Source organism: Lycium ferocissimum, chromosome 6 (assembly GCF_029784015.1).
Source record: "Lycium ferocissimum isolate CSIRO_LF1 chromosome 6, AGI_CSIRO_Lferr_CH_V1, whole genome shotgun sequence".
NCBI lineage: Eukaryota > Viridiplantae > Streptophyta > Magnoliopsida > Solanales > Solanaceae > Lycium > Lycium ferocissimum.
In genome coordinates, this window is record NC_081347.1 from 70,206,490 (window position 1) to 70,232,383 (window position 25,894).

A 25,894-nucleotide genomic window follows, 5' to 3' on the forward strand; every position below is an offset into this window, starting at 1 on the left:
GATTGTTATTTAAAACATAATCAATATTTTGTAATGTATTTAAAATATAGCCACAATTTTAAAAGAAGGCACAACACGGATTCTTTAGAACTTGAGGAAGTGTCTTAAAAATCTAATCCTTCTGTATCAGTTTATGTGATATGGTTTGACTGGGCATGAAATTTAACAGATAAAGAAAAATATTGAATCTTATGGTCTAAAACAAGTCAAAGATATTTGTGCGGTTATAAATCATCACGTTAAGCATAAAAGGCAAAATTTAAAGTTAAAATATTGTCAAATAAGAAAATGTGTAATTCTTTTTGGGACTGATTTTAAAGGATAAAATTGGGACAGAGGGAAGGAGTAATTTTTTTCATGATAAATTTTGAGACAAGATGCACGAGGAGAGGCTGAGATGGTTCGGACATGTCCAAAGCAGAGTCGTAGACGCTCCGATGAGGAGGTGTGAGATGCTGGCTACGGAGGGTTCAAAGGGAGGTAAAGGTAGGCTGAAAAGTATAGGGGAGAGGTGATCGGGCGCAACATGACAAGTCTTCAGTTTGTCAAGACATGATCTTACATAGGAGAGTGCGGAGGTCGAGGATTAGGGTAGAAGGCTAGTAGTAGAATTAGTATTATTTTCCTTACTAGTAGGATTAGTAATATTTTCATCATTTTTATTATTTAGTATTCGCGTATTTCTTATTCTTAGTTTTCTATTGCTACTTGTTGTTTTTTTTTTTTTTTTTTTTTTCTTTCCGTGTTTCTTACTATCTTAATATTGTTACTGTGTCTGTTTTCATAATTGTTGAGTTTGTACTTTACTTGAACCAAGGGTCTATCAAATAGAGATAAGGTATCCGTACACTCTATCCTCCCGAGACTCCACCTGTGGGATTACACTGAGTATGTTGTTGTTGACAACAAATTTCAGAACAATCTTGAAGTTCAGATTCAAGATAGTGTCCTGAATTTTAATGTTTGCAGTTTAAATTCATGAAGTTCAATTTTGGCATGGTAATTCAAGCTTTTATAATGTTGTAACATGATAATTTAAATAGCTTAAGTTGTAGGGATCTAGTAGCTCAGTTGGTTGGCTACTTGAACTCTCACCTTATTGGTGAGGATTCGAATCCCCACATTGTAAATTTGTAATCCCCTTCCCATTTCCCCTTCCCCTACCCCTACCCCTACCCCCTATGTAATAAAAACCATTTGAAAAAAAAAAAAAAAAAGTAGCTTAAGTTAAGTGAATCTAAAAGCGCAATTAGCTGAACTTTTACAAATAGCAGTGTTCATGAAGAACAACTTAACGACGGGAATCTTCACTTTGCTTCATTGAAATATGATATTGAGAGTGTTTTTATATCTTTTACTTCTTTAATGTTTATGGTGTGTCTATTCTACTTTTTTGTTATTTAAATGAAAGTTTGAGTTTCGTCATCACTCCTGCTGATTTCATACTTCGTAGCAAATATGCACGAGAAAATGTGTGTTCCACTCAGAAATTGAAAAATTGATAAGATTTGAAGGCCTTTTTGTACACATGTTAATTTTTTTAAGAAAAATAACATGTTTGCTTACAAGATATCTTTAGCTTTTATTGAGATCAAAATCTGAAACAATAAGTGATTTCAATTGGTCATGGATGTGCCAAAACAGATTAAAATAAGGGCAGCCTGATACACGAAACATTCCACGTTCACACTGAGTTGAGGAAGGGCCGGCACTCCCAAGTGGTGTAATGTGAGCCTTGCTGTCTGACGCAAAGCATGGTAAAATGATTCATGGGGCATTTGACAACTATGAATCCCCATGAGAACAACTTTACCATTGGTCCAAGGTTTCCCTTAAAAAAACAGACTGTACATAAAAAAAAAATGATACAATCTCCAATTCCCTTCATAAAGTCTTTTAAAATTTTATGTCACTGCAACTGAAACTTGTCCACTCCAACTACATGAAGCAACAACATTAGACATGACAGGATGGAAGACGACATCGACGCAAGCCTCATCATATACCTTAATCTTTCTGATGAGCGCACAGGATTTCGAGTCGTAAACATAAATGTATCCATCAGAGGAACCAGATATTACTTTCTCACCATCCAAGCTGAAATTGCATTTTATAGGGAATCCAGAAACACTATGGCCTTCATATCTTCTGTACTTGTCAAGTCCAAAGGGAGGCTTGGTAGAGAAAATTGCTATGTAGTTTCCGTTTGATTGTGCTATAAATCTGGGATCGGAAGGATGGCATTTAATTGAGGGACATGTATATGCTTCACCATAAACCTGAAAAATGTTCACAAAATTAGCTTTCTTTTACAGAATTCTGATTAGCATAATTTGGCATATGCGCTATGACACATCCCTGAGTTTGTGAACGTAGATGATTGACGTGTGTGACATGTCAAAAGACATACTTCAGGATATTTGCACATAAATTTTATATCCACCACCACCACTCTATTTGGTAATTAATCCTCCTCTCCATTCCTCACTTTCTTAATGGTCATGGATGTGCACAATGCTCAGACAAATATACAAATGAAGAATACAGAGGCCATGTATTATGTAAGAGTAGAGAAAAATAGAAGGGGAAGGAGCAATAAAGAAGAACGAGGCCTTTGACCGAAAGAATGAGAAGATTAGAAACTCCAAAGTTTTTCCCTGGAAAATTGTAAAAAAAGAAAAAGGAACCTAGGGAAAAGCACTACGATGGTCAACTGGATAATAGTGAATTTGGCAACAGTTAGAGAATTGGAAAGGTCGTGTACGACTTCTGTACTGAGTAAGTACATGGCAGATCATAGGAAGGTGATGATTTTTTTTCCCTAATAGGCATGCACTTGCAGAAACATACATGAACACTTTCAACGTTTTTGATTGCATGAACAATATCAACATTTCTAACAAGTATTAAGATGATGAAAAACAGTCATGAAATGTGATGGGAAATATTATCTTTATATTTTCACCTAACGACTATATAATTCATGACATGAAAAAATCAGAAGCACAAAGAAACAAACCAAACGGCATTAATGAAGATCTTTACCTGGTTAGATAAAGGGATTTCCCGTGCGACATCCCAAACAATTATTGAATTTTCACTCATATTGCTTTTGGATACATCACTTGATGAAATTATTCGCTTTCCATCAACTGTAAATTCAGCATCAAGGATAGGGCCAAGATTTCGCACATATTGATGGACCACCTTCCCAGCTCTTATATCCCATATTTTAAGATGACCTTTCGAACCTCCAGAGAGGAAGAGATTATAATTATCTGGATGAAATTCTACCACAGCAACAACTTGATCCTCATTGAAAACCTGAGTTTCTGTTCCTCTTTCAACATCAATCAACCTTGATGCGCAGTCATATCCACAAGAGAGCACAGATAAACCATACTGCGACCACTTCACATCTTTGACAGCCGCATGGTGACAATTAAGTACACGTGCTTTCTTCTGATCTCTGCTCCACACATTCCATATACAGACAGTTTGATCCATTGCAGCAGATGCTAGAAGGTGAGCTGCAAGGTGAATAGCGTACATAAACATCGTGAATACAATTATGCTATTGAATCACTAAAGAATCACACATCAAAAAATAGACAGTAAACATCAGACAAGTTCACAACTAAATGTTTTCATGATTTTAAGTAATCTAGCGAGTTATTGACTCACATCATTGTTAGGAACTGAAACTTACTGTGCTTGGTTAACAAAGCATTACCTAAAGCAAAAGTTTTTCTTCGTGGTTTATGAAAAGACTAAAACTAACCCTTTTTTGGTCTAAAATGGCCCAAAACTTCTAACATTTTCACTTTAGCCATCCGATTTTTCCACAAGGTTTCTGATTTTTTTTTTATTTTTTTTAACAAAGCCTCGATTCATTTAGAAGTTGCATAATTAGTTCTTTTCCTTATTGTTTTTGGTTAAGAACAAGAATGCAAGTATCTATCTAATCCTTCTTTCAGTAAAGCATCTTCTGATTTGGCATACGTGTCCATCTTTGATGATATGACAAGTATATATACAAAATACACCAGGGCCCAAGCAAATATTTGGAGCAACCAATGTAACCTGAAGGTCAAATTTGTACAGATTTGATAACCACAAGGGAGTTCTGAATCTATTCCAACATCGAAGGTAGTTAATCATCAGATCAGGAGGCACCCATTAAAAAAAGCAGATGTGCTAATTTGATAAATATGAATATGGAAAAAAGGACTAACTTGAAACAAAAATCGATACAATGCTTTGCCAGGGTTAACCACTTACAATGAGTTGAAACAAAAATCGATACAATGCTTTGCCAGGGTTAACCACTTACAATGAGTTGTAGACCACTGTAAAGCATTAACTGATCTTTTGTGTCCTTCAAGAACCACAGAGAGTCTTTCTGGCGTGTGGATCAAGTTCCTATAAACTTTAGTTTGATCTCTCAAAGCTGACAAAATATTATGTGGCAGAACTGAATCCAAAATGCTCCCTAAAACTGAGAACAAAAAACCTCAATCCATTAGTTGCAAATAAAACTCAAATTAAGTGCCGACAATTGAAAGAAAATGTGATAACTATTGCACGAAAATATTACTATGAATTTGCACAACAAGAAAAGTTCCATCCCCTTCCGAGCAAATTCTTCAACTTGCACCCAAGTGTGTGGCCTATTGGTCAATGAAGAGGGTTGAACCTCGAGGTCTAAGCTTCAAATCCCAGCAGGGACAAAAACACTAGGTTATTTCTTTCCATCTGTAGTGGATAGAGTTACCTTGTACTTGTTGATGGTGGGAAGTGGCACGTATCCCATGTAATTAGTCGAGGTGTCGGCAATGTAACACCTCGTACTTTAACGTAAGCTTTAACCATAATCCTAGACTTGAGAAATCCATAAAGAATTTAACTTGGAAATTTCTCTTTCCGTTGTCATATAGTGGTTTACGCCCATGAACAGAGGACGTATTTCGGATTACGGGCCGTAAACCAACTCGTAAACCGAAACCAAGAATTTCGAACATTACGGAATTTGACATTTTGAGGTCATATGGTTAAATACGGACCGTATTTCACTTTACTGGTCTTATTTCAAAACGTGTTTGGAATTTGAGAAAACTTCCTTGATGAAAGTTGTATAGCATTGAAATACCTTTCCAACGGTATCTTACGGGTCAAACGACACCCTTGCAAAGATTATGGCCATTTTACAAAAGAAACGCATCAGTCCGTATCGCAAAATACGACTAACCAAATACAAAGTTTACGACCCGTAAGACAGAAAAGAGGCCAGCACAAAGGCTGGACGTAAACCTGTTGATTTTAGGCAAAGGCTGCATATATTCGTCCATATCGCTCAACTCATTATTTTTCACTCCTCAAACCTTCCTGGAAGTGACTTCCTACTCTCCTCCAACATCAGAACAGAAGGTAAGTCCATTCTAATTATTCCAACTCCATTCTAACATATATTCTTGTAATCTAAACAAGAAATTATCATTCTAAAACTAGGGTTTTCAAGAAAACCCATCTCAAGGATCAAGAATTCAAGGTTTTGGAAATCTCAAATTCAAAGCTCAAGTATTTAATTCAAGTTTTGGAGCAATTCAAGGTATGTAGAGTTACTATCAATCGTGTGGGAACATCATTGTTCTTCAATTGATCTCAAAATCCATAAAATTATGATTTCTCACTAAATGCTAATTGGTTTAACAATACAAAAAAGAAATTTTCAATACCGTATGCTCATGAAACCCAGGTCCATGTCCATGATTATATTATGTATGAATTGTTATAATTCCATCATTGTGTTCTTAATGTTTCTTTATGATTATTGAGAATCCGTCAGCGCAATCTATGAAAACCCGGGATCATTCGTATTCCAACCTGCAAATTAAGGTTTTTGACTAAGTGATAATGATTACAAAATATCTACATATCTACAAGTTTTCATGCAAATGTATTACATAATTACTTTCTCGTCGTGATACCAATAAATACTCTCTAAATAAAGTTATTTCATGAAACCACATTTATATATTATTTCAAAACCCATGTACAAGCAAGTTATATTCATTTAAAACCATGTGGGCAATACTTATATATATATATATCCGTTCATGTTTTTGGGAGTTGCGTTAATTACGTGGGCTATATATTTAACAACAACTAATATTAAAAAATTGTTCCAATTAATAATCTCTCATAATGATTCCTTTCAAAAATAATATTATTAAATCTTTTAAAGTGTTCTCATTAAGTCAATAATGATGGTTTATTGCCACGTGATATTCATTCTCACCTAATCATAATAAAATTTTAAATTATATATGTAAACTATGTATATTATATTAATCATGTTTTAAACATCTGTTATATATATATATATATATGTGTGTGTGTGTGTGCCGCGCGTTAAATACCGAAGTAAATTAATAATCCCTTTGTCCAAAAAAAAAGTCACGATGCGGTATATATATATATATATGCGTAAAGTAGGATTTGCACGTAATAATGTCAAAAAAGCCCACTATTCGGGGTTTACAAAAATTGTGGTTTTTTTGCCCCATATATATTAAACAACCTAATATTAAAAAATATGTTTTCCGCAAATTCAATAATGTTTCAAAAAAGTAGTCGCTAGTTATGTTGATCAAACAAGGTGTTTAGCCATGTTTTCTCAAAGTATCTTATTTCCGCATTCAACCCCATTTAAAAAAATATATAATCATTAAAAAAATGACATCTCGGTTTTATAAAAGCTCATCACGTTCATGCTATATTAAAGTTTGCCTCATGATTCGACGAAATAAGCCATGTGGTTCGCTCGGTCATATGCGATTGGCACCGAATCCGTGTTTCGCCCATGCCATGGTTCGGGCGTATATGACACAAGTTCGACCCAAACACCAAGCAATATCAAAAAAAAAAAAAAAAAAAAGAAATTGACACTCGCAAATCTTCAACTTTAAGAAACTTCTTTTTCTGACATGTCCAAACAAACTTTAACTTCTACAAACTCTTTTTCAAGAAACTTCAGGTCAAATACTATCCAAAGCCCTATTAATCGTGTTTGGATGAGGCTTATATATATATATATATATATCTAATATATATATATATGTGAATTCTAACTTAAAACTTTTACTTATTTAAAAATAAGTGTTTTTAAGCACTTTCTGGTCTTACCCAAACACCAAAAAAGTACTTAAAAGCTATTTTGGCTTAAAAGCACCTAAAACATTAGTATAGCAGCCTTGTTTGGAACTCCCACAGCTCAACTACTAAATCATTCCCCTTCAAGACATATTCATCAACTTCTTTTAAACAACACATCGAAATTTCCACACTAACAAAACACAAAGCTCATAACAAGTTCCAAATTTAAGACAGAGAGAGGGGCAAGGAAACGGATGCAAACCTGGTGAAGTGTTAGGCAAAGGCGGTGTATTAGGTTCTGGAACTTTTGTAGCTGAAGCCATAGCAGCTCTTTCTCGCTTAGAAATGTATCTTCCTGGAAGTGAACCTTGCACTGTAACATTCGCACTTGGATTATTAGACTTGTACAGAGGCAAAGGATTCTTAACTTGGTGAAAATTCTCGATTTTGGCTCGTTTCGCTGGTTGCAATACAGGTTTTCCAAGTTCCATTCCACCATTGTTGTCTTCTTCATCAGAGGTACCTCCATAAACTTTACACAATAGGTCCATTAAGTTTTCTGGAGCTCAAAATCAATCAAATTCGATCCCTAAATTGATGTAACTCGAGTTTAGCAATTCAATAAGAGAAGTCAATCGAGCAAAATTCTTCAATTGATCATCAATTAATCAAATTCAATCCTCAAATTGATGCAATTGGAGTATAACAATTTAGAAAAGAAATTAATCGAGCTAAAATTAGGGCAACATTCAGACGAATTTGTTCAATTGATCATCGAAAAGTTTTATTACAAAGTATAGAATAGCGGGAAAGGATCTCAGCGCACCCTAATAAACTGGACAGGGACATAATCTAAAACAACCTGCAAATTAAGGGACCTAGTGTGATAATAGAAACCACAAAATATTATTCATAAGGGACTGAAATGTAAGGGAAGAAGACTTCTAGGGCTTGGGTTCCTGCTTTCAGTTTGCTAATAGCTACGTACCACCTTTCCAGCCGAATGTACAACCCATTCAAGTTTTGTCTAATCGATGTAAGTCTAATGATTGAACTCAATCGAGCTAAAATTAGGGCAAAACTAAGATAAAATTCTTCAATTGATCATCGAAAAGTTTGATTACACAGAATGTAATGGCGCGTAAGGATCTTATCGCGCCCTAATAAACTGGACAGGGACATTATTGAAAAACAACCGGTAAATTAGGGACCGAATTGTATATTCTTAAGGGACTGAAATGTAAGCAAAAATACTTCTGGGCCTGGATTCCTAATTTTAGTTATTATTATAGCTCCTAACAGCTATGTTCCACTTTTCTAGCTGAATGTACAACCCATTCAACTTTGGTCCAATTCAAACTAGTTGATATGCATTTATAGAATTTTTGACAATATAGGTATTAATTGTGGCTATGCGAGTTCACAAATGTTTGAACTATAAGTGGGTGGATTAATTTTAGGGACCAAAATATGTCTAAGCTAGCCCATCTACATTCCAATATTAGATTCTAACCAAAAAATGAATGCAACTAGTAGGCACGATACAATGTTCCATCATTAACGCACTAATTAACCAGCATGGCATTATACACCTTTAGGTTTAAATGGCCATGTCATACACCAAGTCACACTCAATAGCTATAATGCCCCACGACCATAACAAACCCCTGATATATGGGGTCTATCCACATCTCAATCACCTTCATTTTGATCGAGCAGTTAGGCACGGACAATAACCATAAATAGGGTTTGAAATCACCTTGAACCGCTATCCAATATCTAAAAAGCTTCACTCAAGGAGTCATGCAAAGCTATTAGGAGGCGTTTGGCCATAAATTTCAAAAAAAAAAAAAAAATCATTTTATTTGGAATTTATTAAGTAATCGAAAATGGAGAATGTTTTTTATTATAATTTTTGCAAAGGGGAGAAGAGAGCAATTCATTTGGAATTTATGTAATAGAATTAGAGTATTGCAATGGAAACAATTCAAAAATAACCTAGGAGCAAACTTATGTATAAAATAAAGAGAAATGCAAAACAAGTTACATGCTCGTGACCCACAACAGCTAATAGGGCGATCATTTTAGCACTACTATTTTTCATTTTACAATTACATACTTTCCTGGAATAAAAAATCCTGAAGGTGACTTAACTACTTTTTGTTGATTTATTCTAGTCTCCCAAGCGACCGAGTGCTCATGAATAATGAGCACTTTCCTGTTCCGCCCGCAACGCTTGTTGCCTTTCCGTTCTCTGGTAGTCGAATGCGCGCTTCTTTCCTTGCAAGATCCATTGTTCTAACACTCCTCAAAAGGAAGTTTAGCACTCATATCTATTTTATTTGTATTTGATGAAGTGAATTTGAAAGCAGTCTCTTCTAAAGAGAGTAAGAAAAGTCAATCCAGTTATTTTCTTGCAGCCAGTAGAACTGCTTAAACCAAGCAAGATTTAAGAATCAATCCATTACCGGCAAGATACGATACGATTCGTCCAAAAAAAGTGAGCGCCTAGCCCGAACCTTATTGAAAACAGCCTAGCGAACGAGCAATCTTTCTAAAGCAAGAAATGAAGATGGAGTTGGAAAACAAGTTTGCAATCTTTCTAAAGCAAGAAATGAAGATGGAGTTGCAAAACAAGTTTGCAATCTTTATAAAGCAAGAAATGAAGATGAAATTGGAAAACAAGTTTGGAGCACTTTCCCAAACAAGTTTGCAATCTTTATAAAGCAAGAAATGAAGATGAAGTTGGAAAACAAGTTTGGAGCACTTTTCCAAATTTGCCCAATATAACCTTCTGTGTCACATACCATACTAGAAAGAACACAGTGATCTCAGTTGAATAATAGAAGATGTCACATAACTTTGGTTTAGCTATGACATTTTAGAAGTGAACACCAAAATTATACGAAAACGGGAGTTGCCATCAAATGGGAACAATATAAAAAATTGTGTATGCACAAAGTAGTAACTAATAAAGAATACAAGTGTTTCTTCAACTTTGTACTATATATCTACCTATGTATTGCTAACTATCAACAGGGAGGGACTACAATGTACTGGTCTACTTGTAAATCCATTCATTTGCACGGCCTCCAGATTCGTCCATATCGATGAAAATGCTCACTGCCTGTGGTATATAACGAGAGAACAAGATTGAAACCATAGTTAGATATCTGTCATCGTAACTGCCTTTGGAATGCAAAGTTTGATATATCTTCCTTTAGAGGCGTGATTCATAAACATAACAATTGCTTAAATCCGATATTCTTCTAAGCGTAGAGGTTTATGCAAAGCCTTAATAGGACTAGGAAGCAATGATACCACTACTCTTTTATTGTTGGAACCTTACATATGGTATTAGAGACGGAACTAGGATTTCAATTTTATGGGTTAGGATTCGAAATTCTATCACATTCCATCTAATTTACTGGGTTCAAAATATATAACTTATACTGCTTATTTGGTGGGTTTTTTTAACACATATACATGATCTAAGCCAAAGCTATTGGGTTTAGATGAACTCGTAGCTTATTCACTAGACTCATCCCTGTAAGGTATGCATAGGACAACAGAGTCATGGTGTATGGAAAATGCAATGAGGCAAACCCCCACCTTTCCCACAATCCCCAGAAAGAAAGAAATAAAATATCATAATTGATCTGTCTATACTCTATATTTCATGGATTTCTTCAAATACTGCATAAATAAATACTAAAGCCAACATCCATAGAGTTCCAGGAAGATACACATTCACTATGTGTTTGTCTTTGTTCATGCAAGTTTTCCTCTTTTGTGCGACAAAAGTAATATATTGTATATGAAAGGCTGCTTCTTATGAAATATTAAGTCTAAATAATAAGTGCTTGTTCGGTTTTGATTCTAAAGTAATTTATGATTAGTTAGAAGTGACAATCGACTAAAATTTTACAACTTCATTTGAAAATAGTTGGCTATTTGTTAAAATTTAAGAAGTGATTCTCTTAACTCTAACCAAACCGTGATGCAGGTAATGAGATTGATATAATCAGAAGTTACTGAATAATTCAGGTAGAAGGTAGCTTCAAGTATCAGCTAGAACTAATTTACCTTCCCTATTCGAGGCCGCTCTTTCACCGTCTCGAGGCTATTTCGAATATGCGAAACTGCTCCCCAGCATTTCAATGTGTTTGCCACATCATCTAGCCTCAATAAGTACTCTTCTTCAGTTAGAGGAAAAGATCGCTTTAAAACAGAAGCATGAGGCACATTAGATGGGAAAATCACAAAAACTATGTAATATTCTATAATTTATCTCAACACATGCTACCACTTACGATCCATGACTTGTGGTTTAACAGATTTCAAAGGATTTTCAAATCATTTTGTCAGAAGAAGAAAAAAAGGGGGTTTTTTTTTGGGGGGGGGGGGGTGTTACCGCGCAAGTCAAACAAACTAAGTTCTTTCTTTCAAACTACTCAGGCAAGTAACAGACCTCATTTTCAGCCAAAAAGTTATTAATGACTATCAGCATCTAGTGTTCAGCAGTATCTAATTAAGCTAAATTTAGAAGTTCCTCTCTGGGTCATTAGGTCAATGTTAACTGTCCTATATCGTTCCAAGTTATCTCCTTTACTAATCTTCTCAAACACTTGGGCCAAGGACTAGAAAGTAAAGTGCAGCATCGCATCTGATGTCATGCTTCTGGCATATTCAGTTAAAAAGCCCAATCCCAATCATGATGAGAAAGCAAGACGAAAACACAACGAGGGAAGGACCACGTGAAACTTCGTTGGTGAAATTTTTGTTGGATATACGATCTGAAGTAACTGAAGAACAAGGAAATTCAGCCACGTATTTCAAAGGTTAGAGAATACTGAAGTGGATTTGGTTCTTTAAGATGTTTAGGGTCTTCAGAGTGCTGACATTCTCCAAGTGGAAATTATAAGAGAAACAAATGTTGGTTCTTCACATACTGAACTTATGTCATGTTACATCCTGCTAAACTAAATTCGTAGGTGCTTGAGAACTATCTATCACACGGTGGAACATTTTTCAAAATATTCGTCAAACCCAAATGGTAGAAATAATTCAATGGCAATAACCAATTTCATTATGGAGTGCTAGAGAGATCAGCTTACCTGCTCCCTGTATTTCCACATAACATTTAAAGCAAGCAGATTTTTCCCCATGAATTCCTACATAAAGGGCATATAGAGATACTAAGTTAAGCATCCAAACGATGTTTATAACTCGAACTGCAAAAAAAATTGCAACATCAATTGTAATGGTTAATTGTTGAATGGTCTCTCTTATCAGCTTTAGTGGTCAAATAGTCTTAAATGAGCTTCCCAAATAGTAAAAAATGGTCATCCGAGTAACAGGTAGCAAAGTGGATACCAAAAACTCTCAACCTAATAAAAAGAACTTCATTTTGACTAAGCACTTTTAGTGGGATTTTAAGCCTTATCCTTTTGTTATTAACAGCGTTACACCAACTAATAGATATTTTAAAATTGAAATTTTGGAAAAGTTGCATGTATCTCTACTGTCAATCAAATAAGTATTAAGTTAGAAATACATCAGAAATAATGATTAAAGAATAAGGAAAGCAAGTACCTTCTTAATCAATTGAACATCATAGGACCTTCCATATCTATTCCTTATCAGAGCTGCAAGATCTATTCCACTAAAAGCAGAGTCATCCCGCCCGATGATTCTTTCAAGGTTACCCCTTAAAATTTCACTATTTGCCTGAAAACTAAAAATTAGGATGCTTGTTTGACATTCAGACAATCATAGTCATGGAATTCCACCAGCAAGGGCATCTTAACTTACTGATCCAGCTTCATTTTCGGGAGGTTTCTTATTATCTTCTGAGTCATCCGGATCCTTTGCATCATCGGTTGCAGCAGAAAAAATTGACCAGCATTTTCTAGTATTTAGGTGGCGGCAGCTAATAAACTTCTGACCTTTTGAAGGAAACAATTCTTTCCAAGAAGATTCTACATCTGTATAACGTAAACATGAAATTTTGCAACTTCTTTCCTTCAAAATATGCTCTGGACCTCCTAATGAGCAGATACGAGGGTGGGTCCCCATAGAACTCGTCATTCTGAAAATATGACACGGAAACACGAGTTACTGACCAAGGATAATCTATTTGAAATTTTCTGAGACATCAAATAGGTAGATGCATGTATACATATGAACTTTTAGTCCTAGGTTAAAAGACACAATCTGTAATTCCATAAAGACATGAATGACTGAACATCAAGTTTAAGCTTGTATTGTGTAGCATAAACAAAGTTATCAGAATGCACAAGATAGGACAACTGGTTAAAGTAATTGAGGACGTGCAGCTTTAACAATTAAATATGTTAGTATATAAAAATTTATAGGATCACAGGTTTGTGCAGAAATATATTCCGTGTCAGAAAACCAAACCTTAACATGTTGAAGACAGGTAACCATATATAGCTAGAGGATTTCAAGATGCAATTAGGAGATACATCAATGGCTAAGTGATGAAACAATATTTTTTTGCAATCAATCGTTGGCATAATAAGAACATATTAGATACCTAGTATACCACAATGAATTAACAACAGAAAAAAGGTACAAATGTGATGATGATAGAAAGAGTAAGCACGTTGCTAGATGATACTGAGAAGAATATGGTATACAGAAGAAAATCTTCAGCAGATGGAAGAATTTGTGAAATTCAAACCTATGATATCAGGTCTTATGTTTTTTTGGCATAGAGGTTGAGCTAGAAGCCCGGATACGGGGTCAGCCGAAGCCAGTATCTTTTGCTCAAACAGTGTATTTGTGATAAGAAATTCATTAAATATGTAGAATTATTAAATTTAGAACCCAATTATTACCACTTGAAGTCGTCGTTCTAAAATCCAGAACCCATAAAATTGAAATCTTAGCTAAATTTGGCATACTTGTGCCTAGAACGACATGAATTTGGGGTGTTGGGCAATACGTGTTGGACTTGATCAAAGTATATGGATACTTTGACACTTTCTTGATTCATGCAGCCAAGGAGTTGTAGATATTTCGACAAGAAGAAACTCTGCACTATTTAGTATAGACTCATGAAAAGAATCACTTTTAGGTTACACTAACTATGCATAAGTCTTAAAACCATTCACCCTATGCATCAAGAAGATGCTAATCAGATGTCACACACATTAATTTTCATCCTTATTATTGTAGCCTTCCACCTACGGTCCAACACTTTGTATATATAGACATTTCATACATGCAAAAGCTTTGATAATTTAACATCATAACGCACGCCTGATGTCCAATCACCTGTACTTAGTTCAAGATAACACAGATTCAAACATAAGGTTCATGGAGATTCTGATCAGAAACAATATCTTCTTTAAGAAACATGTTTACGATAAACTCAATTAGGAAAACTTTGTTCCTCCAAACTTTCCTGGTACTTTCATAAAGTAGGATGTTGTAGTCACTCCAATTTATTTTTAATAGGCTAAGACGCGGATGTATTGCATAGGTTATATGTACATCTAAACCCAGTAGCTTTGGCTCAGATCTTGTGTATGTATTAAAAAAATCAACTATCAACTAGACAAGAAAAAAAATAGATTTTGAACCCAATACCTCAAATGGGTTTGACAAAAATTCCAAACTCGAACCCATAATGTTCAAATCCTAAATCTGCCTCTGGCTAGACTATTGTATATCATTTGATTCAACATCAAATTGTCATTATAGTTATCTAATAAAAAAAAATAAACTAGAGCTACTACTTTATGCATCAAAGAGGAGCTTATCCTAGGAACACTTATAATATTTCCAACATCAAGTAATTGTTGCTCCAATACACCATATTAATGGCGGGAGCGGATGTACAGTTTGGGATACAAGTTCGGCAGAACCAGTAGCTTTAGGCTAAATCCTATATTTGTCTTAAGCAGGGGCACAGCTACTCCCTCCGTCCACTTTTACTTATCACGATTTGACTTTTCACGCTGTTTAAGAAACAATGATTAAGATAGGTATTTTACCACAATACCCCTATTAATGGTGTATAATTGTATTGGAGTTGGGAAAATGATTTGAAATGAGTAATAAATGCTAAGGGTAAAACAGATTTTTTTTTTTTTTTTTGGTCTTACCTTTACCTTGATATGTGAAAATTGACAAGTAAAAATGAAAATCTATAAAGGGAATAGTGGACAAGTAAAAGTGAACGGAGGGAGTACAATATTAGGTACGGTTTCAGACTAACACAATAGTTGTTGCTTAGACCTTGTATTTGTATTAGGAAATCCATTATATATGCATAAATATTTAATTGCGAATAACTAAAACGAGCTATAGGTTGTCAATTTCAAAAGTGATAAACTTCAAATTCTTGCTTCGCCTCTGGATATTGAAAAATCTATTTAATATGTAAAAACTATTAATTTAGAACCCACAAACTTAAAAATCACTAAAATCCCAAATTCATAATATATGTATAAATATTATGAATAAATATTTAATTACGAACCCATTAACTAAAACGAGCTATAGGTTCAATGGCAAGTTCAGAACACATAAACTTTAAATTCTAGCTCTGCCTCTGGGTGTTGAAAAATCCATTTAATATGTACAAATTATTAATTTACAACCCGCTAACTCAAAAGCACTAAAATTCTGAATCCATGAACTTCAAATCCTAAATCCGCCTCTGATTAATTCAATGGAATTCTATCTTTTATCTAGCACATACCTTGCTTTTGATACATACTTAGAAAAAACACTTGTCATACAACTATATATTCACACCCCTTTAATTCCAAGACCAACCCCTTCTATAAATTATCAAAATTTTCAAAGAAAAAAAGAACTCTAGAAATCAAGATTCAAGATAGATAATTGGATAAAATTGAGGAAAGAAAAGTACCTGGTGGAAGCAGCAGAGTCTAGTGTTTAGCTTTCTTGTACTGAGGCCCAAAAGGAGTTATTAAAGGTGTAAAAGCTTTAAATTATGGTTGCTTTTGCTTGTACAACTACCAAAATAGAAGAGAAAATGGGAACTATTTTCCCTATTTGTCGTGTATGTGTATGTGGGGCAAAATGGATATGGACTATTTGGTGGAAGAGAGAGCCATAAACGTCATCTTAGACAAGTCCTATGGTGTGAGATTGCTCTCTTCTTTTATTTTTCTTAAGATCTCAATATTAGACTCTCTCGGTCTTAATTTGTGTGGTACTTTTAGAATTTCGAGATTCAATCAAATATTTTTTGAACGGAATCCTTTTATAGGCTTTTTAAATATTCTAATTTTTTTATTATTGTGATTTATAGTATTTTTTACGTACTTTTCAAATATATAAATATTATTTCGAAAAATTAAAGCTTTTATGTTTGAGTTCATTGTCAAAATATAAAAGTTTGAATGTTGAAATTTCAACTGCGCGACGCAAATTGGGAACAAATGAAGTAATTGTTTGGTGTTCAAGGTTTAATGGTCAATTAATTTAAATTCATTTCTAACAGGATTGAAGCATTCGTATGGGAGTTTTTTCATTTCAAGGGTTCGAACTCGAAACCTCTTCATTTCATGCTAGTGTTTGGATCTTTTTGAGAACATTTAAGTGTAAATAAATGTTTTGTTTGCACCTCGTATTTGCATATACACTTTATTACTTAATTGTGTTTAACTAATATGTGTTTTTACATTACTTTATAACTCTAAAGTTGAATTGTTTGATATAATGTCAACATGTTCTAATATGTGTTTTTACTTTAGTTTATGACCGTAAAGTTTGTTGGCTTGACTGCAGGGTTACACGGAAAATACCTTAAGAACTCCCTAAGAAGTTCTAGAGTTAGAGGTTTTGGCAGCCATATAAACTTGGCTTAATTGGTGTTTTTTGTATCTTGCAATTATTTTTCATTGAGAAATAAAGCGTTGGTGATTGATCGTGTATTTTATTCCTATAAGATTTCACACATAAAATTATGTGTTATTTCTTTTGGTTGTTCCTGCTTTCTTAATCGTTGTCTCATAACAATAACTCCTTCAGTTGAATTGTTTGATCTATAGTGTCCACAGGAAGTGAGTATATAGAGATTTTTTTTTTCTCGTTATTTGGTGTCTGGTATCCACTTAGACTTAGAGACCCTATTAATTCAAAGTTGTGTCTGGAAAGCCCCTCTTTGGGTGTACTTAAAAAAATGATTTATAACTCGAAACAAATTTTATAAGCCAAAACATGAAATTTCGTTTCAAATTTTATAAAAATTTTTTTTAATTTAAGTCAAAATTGCTAACTTACTCTTTTGGTTTATTTTAAGACAAAATGAAACATAAAATTTGGCGTAAACACTTAAAAAAGCTAAAAATAACTTATAAGTTGTTTTCAGCAACTTATAAGCTGAGCCAAACGGGCTCTAGGTAGTTCTACTTTTGTCCCCTGATTTCTTTTTTCTTTTGAAGTGGTCCTAATTTTTTCATATTATTATCACTGTTTGACTTTTCAACCATATTTTTTTCCCTTTAATTAAAAATTTGAAATATCTTTTTTTTTTTTCAAACAGTTTTTAATTACGATTTACATTGTTTATAATACCTCGTACTCTGTATCCAGTGCAAAATAAGTAGTTGAGAAAACAACCAAAATGGTCCTTAATGTAAGGGATTTGGATCATTTTAAGTCCTTTAGATATGCCATGTAATTATAATAGTCCTTAATGTATAGAAAATGTGATCATTTTAGTTTTTCATGCCATGTAAGCGAAATAGTTCTTAATATATGAAAGTAGTGTTCATTTTAATCCTTCATCTGTTACATGTAACTGAAATAGCCCTTAATGCATAAAAAAGTGATCATTTTAATCCTAAAGCTTAAAAGGATCGGGCGCAAGTAAAAAAATTTGTTAACTAAAACCAACAACTCACATGACGAAAGCAAAAATTACTATTTTCCTCCCGCCACCAAAGATGTACTCGTACCTGCAACAATAAAGCATATGTTTTTCTTGCTTTCCTTATAACTTAGTTTTCGTTCTTGCATCAAGAGACATAATTAGGTTATCGTTTCATTTTTTTGCGCGGATTGCCCTTCTTTTGGGGTGGTCTTCAAATTTTTCCCCTTATATTTGTGGTCTTTAAGTCTTGCCCTTCACTTGGATACCTGAGGTTCTGGGTTCAAATCTCCGCTCAGGCATTAAAAAAACATCGCAAGGCAAGGCTATGGAGAGTGTATGCCTGATCCGACATACAATCTTTAAGGAAAAACTAAAGTTATGCCGGAGGGGGCAGACTTTGCTTTAAGATATATATTTTATTTTTTAAACTTTTCAAGACAAACTTTTAGTTATACCTTAAGGAAAAGTTCCGCGCATGGGGCATACTTTTAGTTATGCCTTAATTAAAAGTGTGCCCCATAAGACATAACTAAAAGTATGCCTGGCGAAACTTTTCCTTAAGGCATAACTAAAAGTTTGCCTTATAAGGCAAAGTATATGCCTTAAAGAAAAGTTAAATCGTCTTAAGGAAAAGTTCTACCTTATGGGCATACTTTTATTTATGCTTTAATTAAAAGCTTGCCCTATAAGGCATAATTCAAAAAGTTCTGCCCCATAAGGCATAATTAAACTATGCCTTGAGGAAAAGTTATACCTCCTTCGGCATAACTTTGGTTTTTCCTTAAGGACTGTATACCGGATTCGACATACATTTCCCCCAGCCCTGCCTTGTCAAATTATTTTTTTATTTTATGCCTAAGTAGGAATTCGAACCCAAAACCTCAGGAACCCAAGCGAAAGCAAGAAAACTTAAAGACCACAAATATGAGGGGTAAAATTTAAAGACAACAAATATAAGGGGCAAAATTAAAGACCACCCCAATAAAAGGGCAGAATTGCCCTTACGGTTTCAAAAACAAAAAACATATGTTACTTATCAGGACAAGGGTTTCCCTAAAGGTAGCAAAAGTTGACATTTCTTGTTATCATAGATTTGACTATGACTGAAAGGTTTCACTCCATTTATTTAATGTTTTTATATAACTAACGAAAGTTGTTGGTTTAACTTAACACTTTTTTTTTTTTTCCTTACACCGCTATTTTTAAGTTTTAGAATTTAAATAATCGTCTCATCCATTAAGGACTATTTCAGTTACGTGTCATATACGAAGGACTAAAATGAACATCATTTTCATACATTAAAGACTTTTTTTGATTATGTGATATATATAATGAACTAAAATGATCACATTTTACGTTATATATGTGAAAGAGAAATAGTCCAACCCCTGCCAATTTGTCGAAGTAGTTATCTAATCTTGTTTTTAAAATTAGAGAAAAAGAAGCATAGAAATTATAACAGCTAATTATGTCGTTATACATTTTGGTAGGAATCAAACCAACTATAAATAGAACGGTTGACGCCGTGAAAGGTGGTCGAAAACATGGATATTGCAGACATCGCCACCACTTCCACGACGGCGATGACGTCACCCTCCGCCGTCGATGACGTCATATCTCCTGTAAGTTTAAATACGATCATTTGTGTCTATGTAATCCGATTCCATTTTTTTTTTTTATTGATTATTATATTGTACAATGCTTGATCAGTTGTATTTTAAGGAATTAATTGGATTTTTTTTTTCCTTTCTGTTAATTTTGAGCTATTGATCACGATCTCATCTTGGCTTTTTTTTTTTTTCTTTTTCGCATGGTCGCTCAACTAATAATTATTATCTCAGAAAGTCACCTTTCGTCTTGATTCTAATATCCTTCAACAAAGAAAGTGACTTTCTGAGATACTAACTGCTCCCTTTGTTTCAATTTGTTTGTCTGGTTTTGACTTGACTTTAATCTTGTGGTCTTAAATATAAGCATGTGAAATATTGAAATTAAAGAGTTATCAAAAAAGGAAAGAGGCATCCTTTTTGAAACGGACTAAAAATGAAAGCAAGACAAACACATTGAAACGGAGGGAGTATTAGATGTGTGATCATCTGAGAAATCGAACTCAGCTTGTGTGTACACCAACTATTTTACTAAGTTTTACGTCCTCTTAAGGCAAAGTAGGGAGAAATCACATAGCTTTTTTTGCTTCTATTGACACCATTTGTCTACTTTTATCATTGAAGTATTGCTTTTGAACTGCCCTACCTATGGTTGGAGTTAAAGGTAACTTACCATTTGAGCACGTCTCACTCGTTTATTTTTTTAATCAGGAACTTCTCACTCGTTAACTAAGAAGCATTTAAGCTTCTCATAATGTTGGTTTCACTAATTTTCTACTCCTTCCGTCCCAATTAAGTGTGTTAGTTTGACTGGGCAGAAAGTTTAAGGAATAAAAAGAGACTTTTGAATCTTGCGGTCCTAAATTAATTATGTGTTTAATGTATTAAAATATTCTTTGAATTTTGTGGTGTTAAACTTGCCATGTAGGATTTTTGAATTGTCAACTTACTAAATATAGAAATAGGCACTCTTTTTGGGACAGAACAAAAAGGAAAGTAAGACACTTAAATTAGGACGGAGGGAGTATCTTTTTTCCTCTCTGAAGTTGCAAAATTTAGACATTCTTGAATCAATACTGAACAACTTAGTTACTTAATGGCATGCTATTGTAGGAGGAGCATAGCGTGACATCTGTAAGTGAGGATCATGAGACGACATGTTGGGGCTGTGGGCTCCGTGTACTTGTTTCACCGCATGTACCAGCTTTCAAATGTTTCTGGTGCGGAGCTATAACCAACCAGAACATATTTAAAAACGAGAACCAGAACTTCAGGTGGAGACGATTGCGAGACCGGTGCTTTGTCAGCATCCTCATTGTCTTCATGCTATTGATAATATGTAAGTGATCAAACATCCATCATCTTCCCTTTCATTCCTGATCTGCAGGACTATTTGATTCTTTTCATGACTAACTTCTAGTTCTGTATGGTTATTGCATTCTCTATCTGCTTTATCTTTATATAAGGCTTGCACCATTGGAATGATTTTCATGTCAGAGATTTAAATGCCGGCCGAAGTCAATGTGAACATCTCTCTGTTTGTGTGGGTGTTGTGTGTTTCATGTATATCCCTCCAGTTCGCCAACTAAACACATTTTTCTACCTTTTCTTGTTCCTAACCACTGAAAAGAAAACAGCATGGAGAGCAATCGAGAAGTTTATCCATGCTGGAAGTCACCAAGACTGCAGTATCAATGAAATTTGTGGAATTTAAAAGTTAGGCTTGGTCACCTATGATTGATGCTGATAAATTATAGATAATGGCTGTATTCATGCATCCTGCATCCACTCAGTTTCTATTGTCTCTTAGTCTCATATTTAGATGTGCAAACAGTACTGCTAATTTACCTTTTTATTGTTTCTAGTCATTGGATGCACAAATCCTTGCTGATTGCAGCATAGGATGCAGCAAATTCCACAATATACATTTTGCTTTCTCTTACTCTTTTCTGTCTTGTATATTTTCTTGTATGTCATTGCGTTGATTGTAGGGGTATTTCTTTGTAGCTTCATCTCAATTTGTTGCTGGATGTAAGACTTTATTATACATTCAGCTTTGATAGCTTTTTGGTGTTTCAGGTGGCGGTATGTGGGCCATTTATCCAGCAGTAGTTTCTGCCGGTTACATCTATGGCGGTGTTATCATTTTGATTGCTATATTATTGTCCATATCTACCCTGTCTACATTTAGCCTTTCTGCATTTCGATCTGCTGGTGCTCCACCAAACATACTGTGGGGTAGCTATCCTGCCGTAACAAAAGGAGCACTCGAGAATTATAGATTTTGTGAATATTGTTCAAAGCCAAAGTCACCTAGGGCACATCATTGCCGTTCTTGTGGGATGTGCGTATTGGACATGGATCATCACTGTCCATTTGTAAGTTCTCTTTATTCTTTTACACTTTGGAGAAGCTGTTTATTCTCTAGAATGTTATGCCTATAAATTGTGTGTCTAGAAAACAGATGACAACAAGGTAGTTAAGAAATTTAGGAAGTTTAATAGAAGAGGATAACCCATGTGTCTGGGAGTTTAAGCCTAGAATTGAGGCTCTGAAGGGTTTCTTTATCTTGCAAATTTTATACGGGTTGCTGGATCCTATATTGTAGAAATATTAGGTGGGTGATATTTTTCCGGTTGATGAGTTTGTCCTTTTGTGTAAAAATCTCTTATGGATTAGTTGTTTCTTCTTCACTTCTGAAAGACCCATCTATGGCAGATCTTTGATTCCCGTGGGCCTTGATAAGATGCATGATCCTATTCTAAACCGCCTCGTCAAATGAAAATATTGTATTTATACCTCAGTATCAAATTTTAATTTTGACTTTTCGGACCTATTGCATTTAAATTCCTTGACCTAAACTTTAGAGAGAACTAATTTGTGAAAGAGCTAACTAGGATTCTCATGCAGATTTTGAGAGAAACTGAAGATCCTTCACAACTAGAAAACTGAATTATAAACACCTATCGTACTTGACACCAGTGGGTACAATATCCTAATAGAGTGAGAAGGGGTGAAAATGACGCAAATTTTATACTTCATTATTTTTACGATATCATGCTAGCTATGTTATTTTTTTTCTTCTTAGTTTAAGTCAAAGTATCTGCGAGCTCCGTTCTTCGCACTACCACTATCTGATTGCCAGAAGGCTGTTGGTATTAGTGTTATATTCTATCCTAGTCAATTACAAGAAACTTGAATCTTTTTGCTGTCATATTTTATGTTTTATCAACTGAAAATAGTACTAGCTATTGTTGTTGAGAGAAATGGAGGATGCTAAAACCACCTCAAATAGAAAAAAAGAAGAACCTAATCGCAGGAAGCAAAATAAAAATCGAGAAAACAAGCACCAGAGAATAAAAGATACGCATGAGTTAATAGCAGTGTTTTCGAAAGTGAAAAAAGAGCGACAAGGTCAAAAAAGGATAAGTGAAGCGCAAAATTTACAGAAAATCTAAAAATACCACGAATCTGAAAGAAGCCTACGATCTTATGAGGAAATCTTATTTCCAGAATAAGGATATAAAGAACGTATTTGTAAATGAATTTAACTCTAAAATAATCAATCAATTAAACTAACTAATTTTAACATCCACTATACAAATAATGTCGATATTAATTCCACTCTTCAAAGTTGAGATTCAAAGAATCAACTATTTCTCAGTGGGATCGCTTTTTGTTTGAAGGGCACACTTATCTGAATCGCATGGCTTCACCCATATAGTGATGACCCTCGCTTCACATCGTTTCATCCATTTGAGCAATGAAGTGATAGCTTTTAATAACACTGGTTAATAGTTAGGAACATGCACAATAGGGAGAGTGAAGAGAAAATGAGCCCTCTGAGAATATGGAGAGAAAATCAAGAGAGAGAAAGGTATGGTGTGGAAAAAAGTCCAAACTAAACAAAGCCAGGTGCATATATTTTTATTTTACTTGCTTCATGGGTAGCATGCTCATCGATGAACAATATCTAGAACTACTGAATTTTAAGTAATTGATGCAGTGGCGTTTCTTGCTCCATTTCTTTGAAGAGGGACAATTTTTCGTATATGATGATAAGAATATTTGTTCACAAATATAGCAAGGAGGTGCGGTAAAGCTTTACAATATTACAATTGTAAGGGGCTTAAAAAAGGCTATGAAACCCACGAACTTCAATATTCTCCAATTATCCGTCCTATACAAAGAGGAAATGCCGAAATAGAACCCTTTAGGGACGTTTGTCCAGGCAAAAAAGAAACCTTTTAGGGGCCTTTGTCTTCCATCTAACTTTCCTCGGAAATGGCGAAATAGAACCAACATACTGTTGTTTTCCTCTAATGGGAAATAGTGACACTTACCTGGAAATTTGTCTGTTCTCTGGCTTCCACTACTTCATCTGGCTGCGCATTCATCTCCCAACTCTGTGTAATTCCTGTGTGATTTGACATGAACAATATGGCATGGTAATCATATTATATTCTCATGATAACAGTTGCTTCTTTTATTGTACCAGATTGGGAACTGTGTTGGTGCAGCAAACCATCGGCATTTCGTCATTTTCCTCATTTCAGCAATCATTAGCATGATTTATGCATCCATCATATCAGCCTATGCGGTTTATCATATTTGGCCACCATTAAGCAACTGGCAAATTCACCTTCTGAATGGGGCTGTTGGTCAAAAGTTGCTTATGAGAATGTTAAAAGAAATTTTTCTTGCATTTATGAGTTCTATGTTGTTTTTACCAGCGAGAGGACTTGTTCTTATTTACCTCTTTATTGCTAGTGTCTCTATTGAGATAGGTTTAAGCGTGCTTTTATGGCAGCAACTCTGTTTCATATATGAAGGCAAGACATACTTGAGTCATATAAGTGCATCAGGTGGTGAAAGTACTGCAGTAAAGGATTGCCAAAATTTCTTCCGATTCTTTGGCTTCCCTTATACTCCAACAAGATATTTGCCAAGCTTCTTCAGTTCTAAGAAGAGACACAAAAAATGAAGCTCAAAAGAGGTAAATCAATTTCTCCTTCTTTGCTCTTCGTGGATCAACATTAAAATATAGGAAAAATAAATAGAACTCTTTATTTATTTTAGCGTACAGGAAGTTTTGAATTCTCCCAAATACTGCTTTAGTTGATGGTATCTAGTCGGAAAGTTGTCTCATTTTATAAGCTGAAATTTTTCTTAGATCATGTGCTTATGGATACCATTGCCTTATAGACCAGATGGTACCTCAGGTTGAAACACTTCCTGCTTGGGCCTTTTTCGGTAGCCTCCAATATAAGAATTAGACAACAGTTGTGATTTCATTTTGCACTAAAATGTCCGTCAGTTATTTGGGTGGATTAGGAACTAATTTGTGGAACCTGGGGTCTCTCGACCTATCAATCTGTTGATTTATTCTCTTAATTATTTTTCTTTTTAAAAGTGTTTCGTGTGTATGTATGGTAATAAATGTATACTTATTGTTTGCAAGATTTTACCAAGGCACAGAAAAAAAAATAGCCTCTTGCAGAAATGCAAGGTAAGATCACAGATATAATACTCCTTCTTGGTAGCCCGCGCGAAGCGGTGCGGGGCTGCACGAGAGGGATAAAATACTTCTTTTCCTGGTCCATGACTTTTTTGGGGGGGGGGGGGGGGCAGGATTAGTAATTTCTATATTGCGTTTTGGCTTAGGATTCTGATTGTGTTATCTGATGATGATGTTCTATGCAGGTTTTTTCAGGTATATGCTGTTTTTTTCGCGAGGACATGTGGACATATGATGTATACGGATAGATTCCTTCAAACATTACAAATTTCTGTAGGAAGACTGAAAGAAGTGTTTCCCATTTATGGCACGATGTATCGGTAGACTGAAAATATAAGTGAAATAGTAGGTTAGACAGTTGAAGCCTGCCTAATACCCCCCTCCACCCCCTTCCCCCTCTTCTTGTTTAACTTATAGTTCAATGGTGGACAAGAACCTATAATCTGGTGAAGCTACAGAAGACAGTGTCATATGCCTTAAAAATGATCATATCTCCTGCAAGGAAATTAAAGTATTGGTGGGGTAGGCATGTTCCTTTTTTTTTTTTTTTTTTTTAAATAAATAAATTTTGGTGCATATAGTCTTGTTTTACCTTGACCTTGAATCTTTTCTTTTTCTGGTTTTGTTAGATTGTAATTCATGAGGACAAAACCCCCGCCCAATTTATTTTTTATGGATAAATTTACTCCTTTGTAATATTTGACCTTCTAACTCGATTGAGTCAAATCCACATTA

The 25,894-nt window shown here is 34.6% G+C and overlaps 3 protein-coding genes across 5 annotated transcripts; 1 reads left to right on the forward strand and 2 right to left on the reverse strand.

The window, feature by feature from the left end:
- Window positions 1-1,876: 1,876 nt before the first annotated feature.
- LOC132060259 (uncharacterized) lies at window positions 1,877-7,956 on the reverse strand. Its single transcript, XM_059453204.1, has 4 exons — window positions 7,418-7,956; window positions 4,334-4,498; window positions 3,046-3,530; window positions 1,877-2,279 (listed from the first exon to the last, which is right to left on the reverse strand). Exons 1-4 carry the CDS (start codon window positions 7,704-7,706, stop codon window positions 1,905-1,907), a joined length of 1,314 nt encoding a protein of 437 aa, XP_059309187.1. The 5' UTR covers window positions 7,707-7,956; the 3' UTR covers window positions 1,877-1,904.
- Window positions 7,957-9,967: 2,011 nt separating this feature from the next.
- On the reverse strand, window positions 9,968-16,291 carry LOC132060260 (uncharacterized). Of its 2 annotated transcripts, none has more exons than XM_059453206.1 (6): window positions 16,064-16,291; window positions 12,970-13,246; window positions 12,751-12,885; window positions 12,273-12,329; window positions 11,242-11,376; window positions 9,968-10,282 (listed from the first exon to the last, which is right to left on the reverse strand). In XM_059453206.1, exons 2-6 carry the CDS (start codon window positions 13,243-13,245, stop codon window positions 10,217-10,219), a joined length of 669 nt encoding a protein of 222 aa, XP_059309189.1. In that variant the 5' UTR covers window position 13,246; window positions 16,064-16,291; the 3' UTR covers window positions 9,968-10,216. The 2 variants fall into 2 exon arrangements, with proteins under 2 accessions (XP_059309189.1, XP_059309188.1); XM_059453205.1 differs by lacking the exon at window positions 16,064-16,291 and adding an exon at window positions 15,890-16,032.
- A 3,104-nt stretch (window positions 16,292-19,395) lies between these two features.
- LOC132060261 (protein S-acyltransferase 11-like) lies at window positions 19,396-25,442 on the forward strand. Of its 2 annotated transcripts, none has more exons than XM_059453208.1 (5): window positions 19,396-19,656; window positions 20,755-20,980; window positions 21,721-22,019; window positions 24,140-24,637; window positions 25,355-25,442. In XM_059453208.1, the coding sequence occupies exons 1-4, from the start codon at window positions 19,579-19,581 to the stop codon at window positions 24,623-24,625; spliced, it is 1,089 nt and encodes a 362-aa protein (XP_059309191.1). In that variant the 5' UTR covers window positions 19,396-19,578; the 3' UTR covers window positions 24,626-24,637; window positions 25,355-25,442. The 2 variants fall into 2 exon arrangements, with proteins under 2 accessions (XP_059309191.1, XP_059309190.1); XM_059453207.1 differs by having other exon boundaries at window positions 19,397-19,656; window positions 25,345-25,442.
- The last annotated feature ends 452 nt before the right edge of the window (window positions 25,443-25,894 follow it).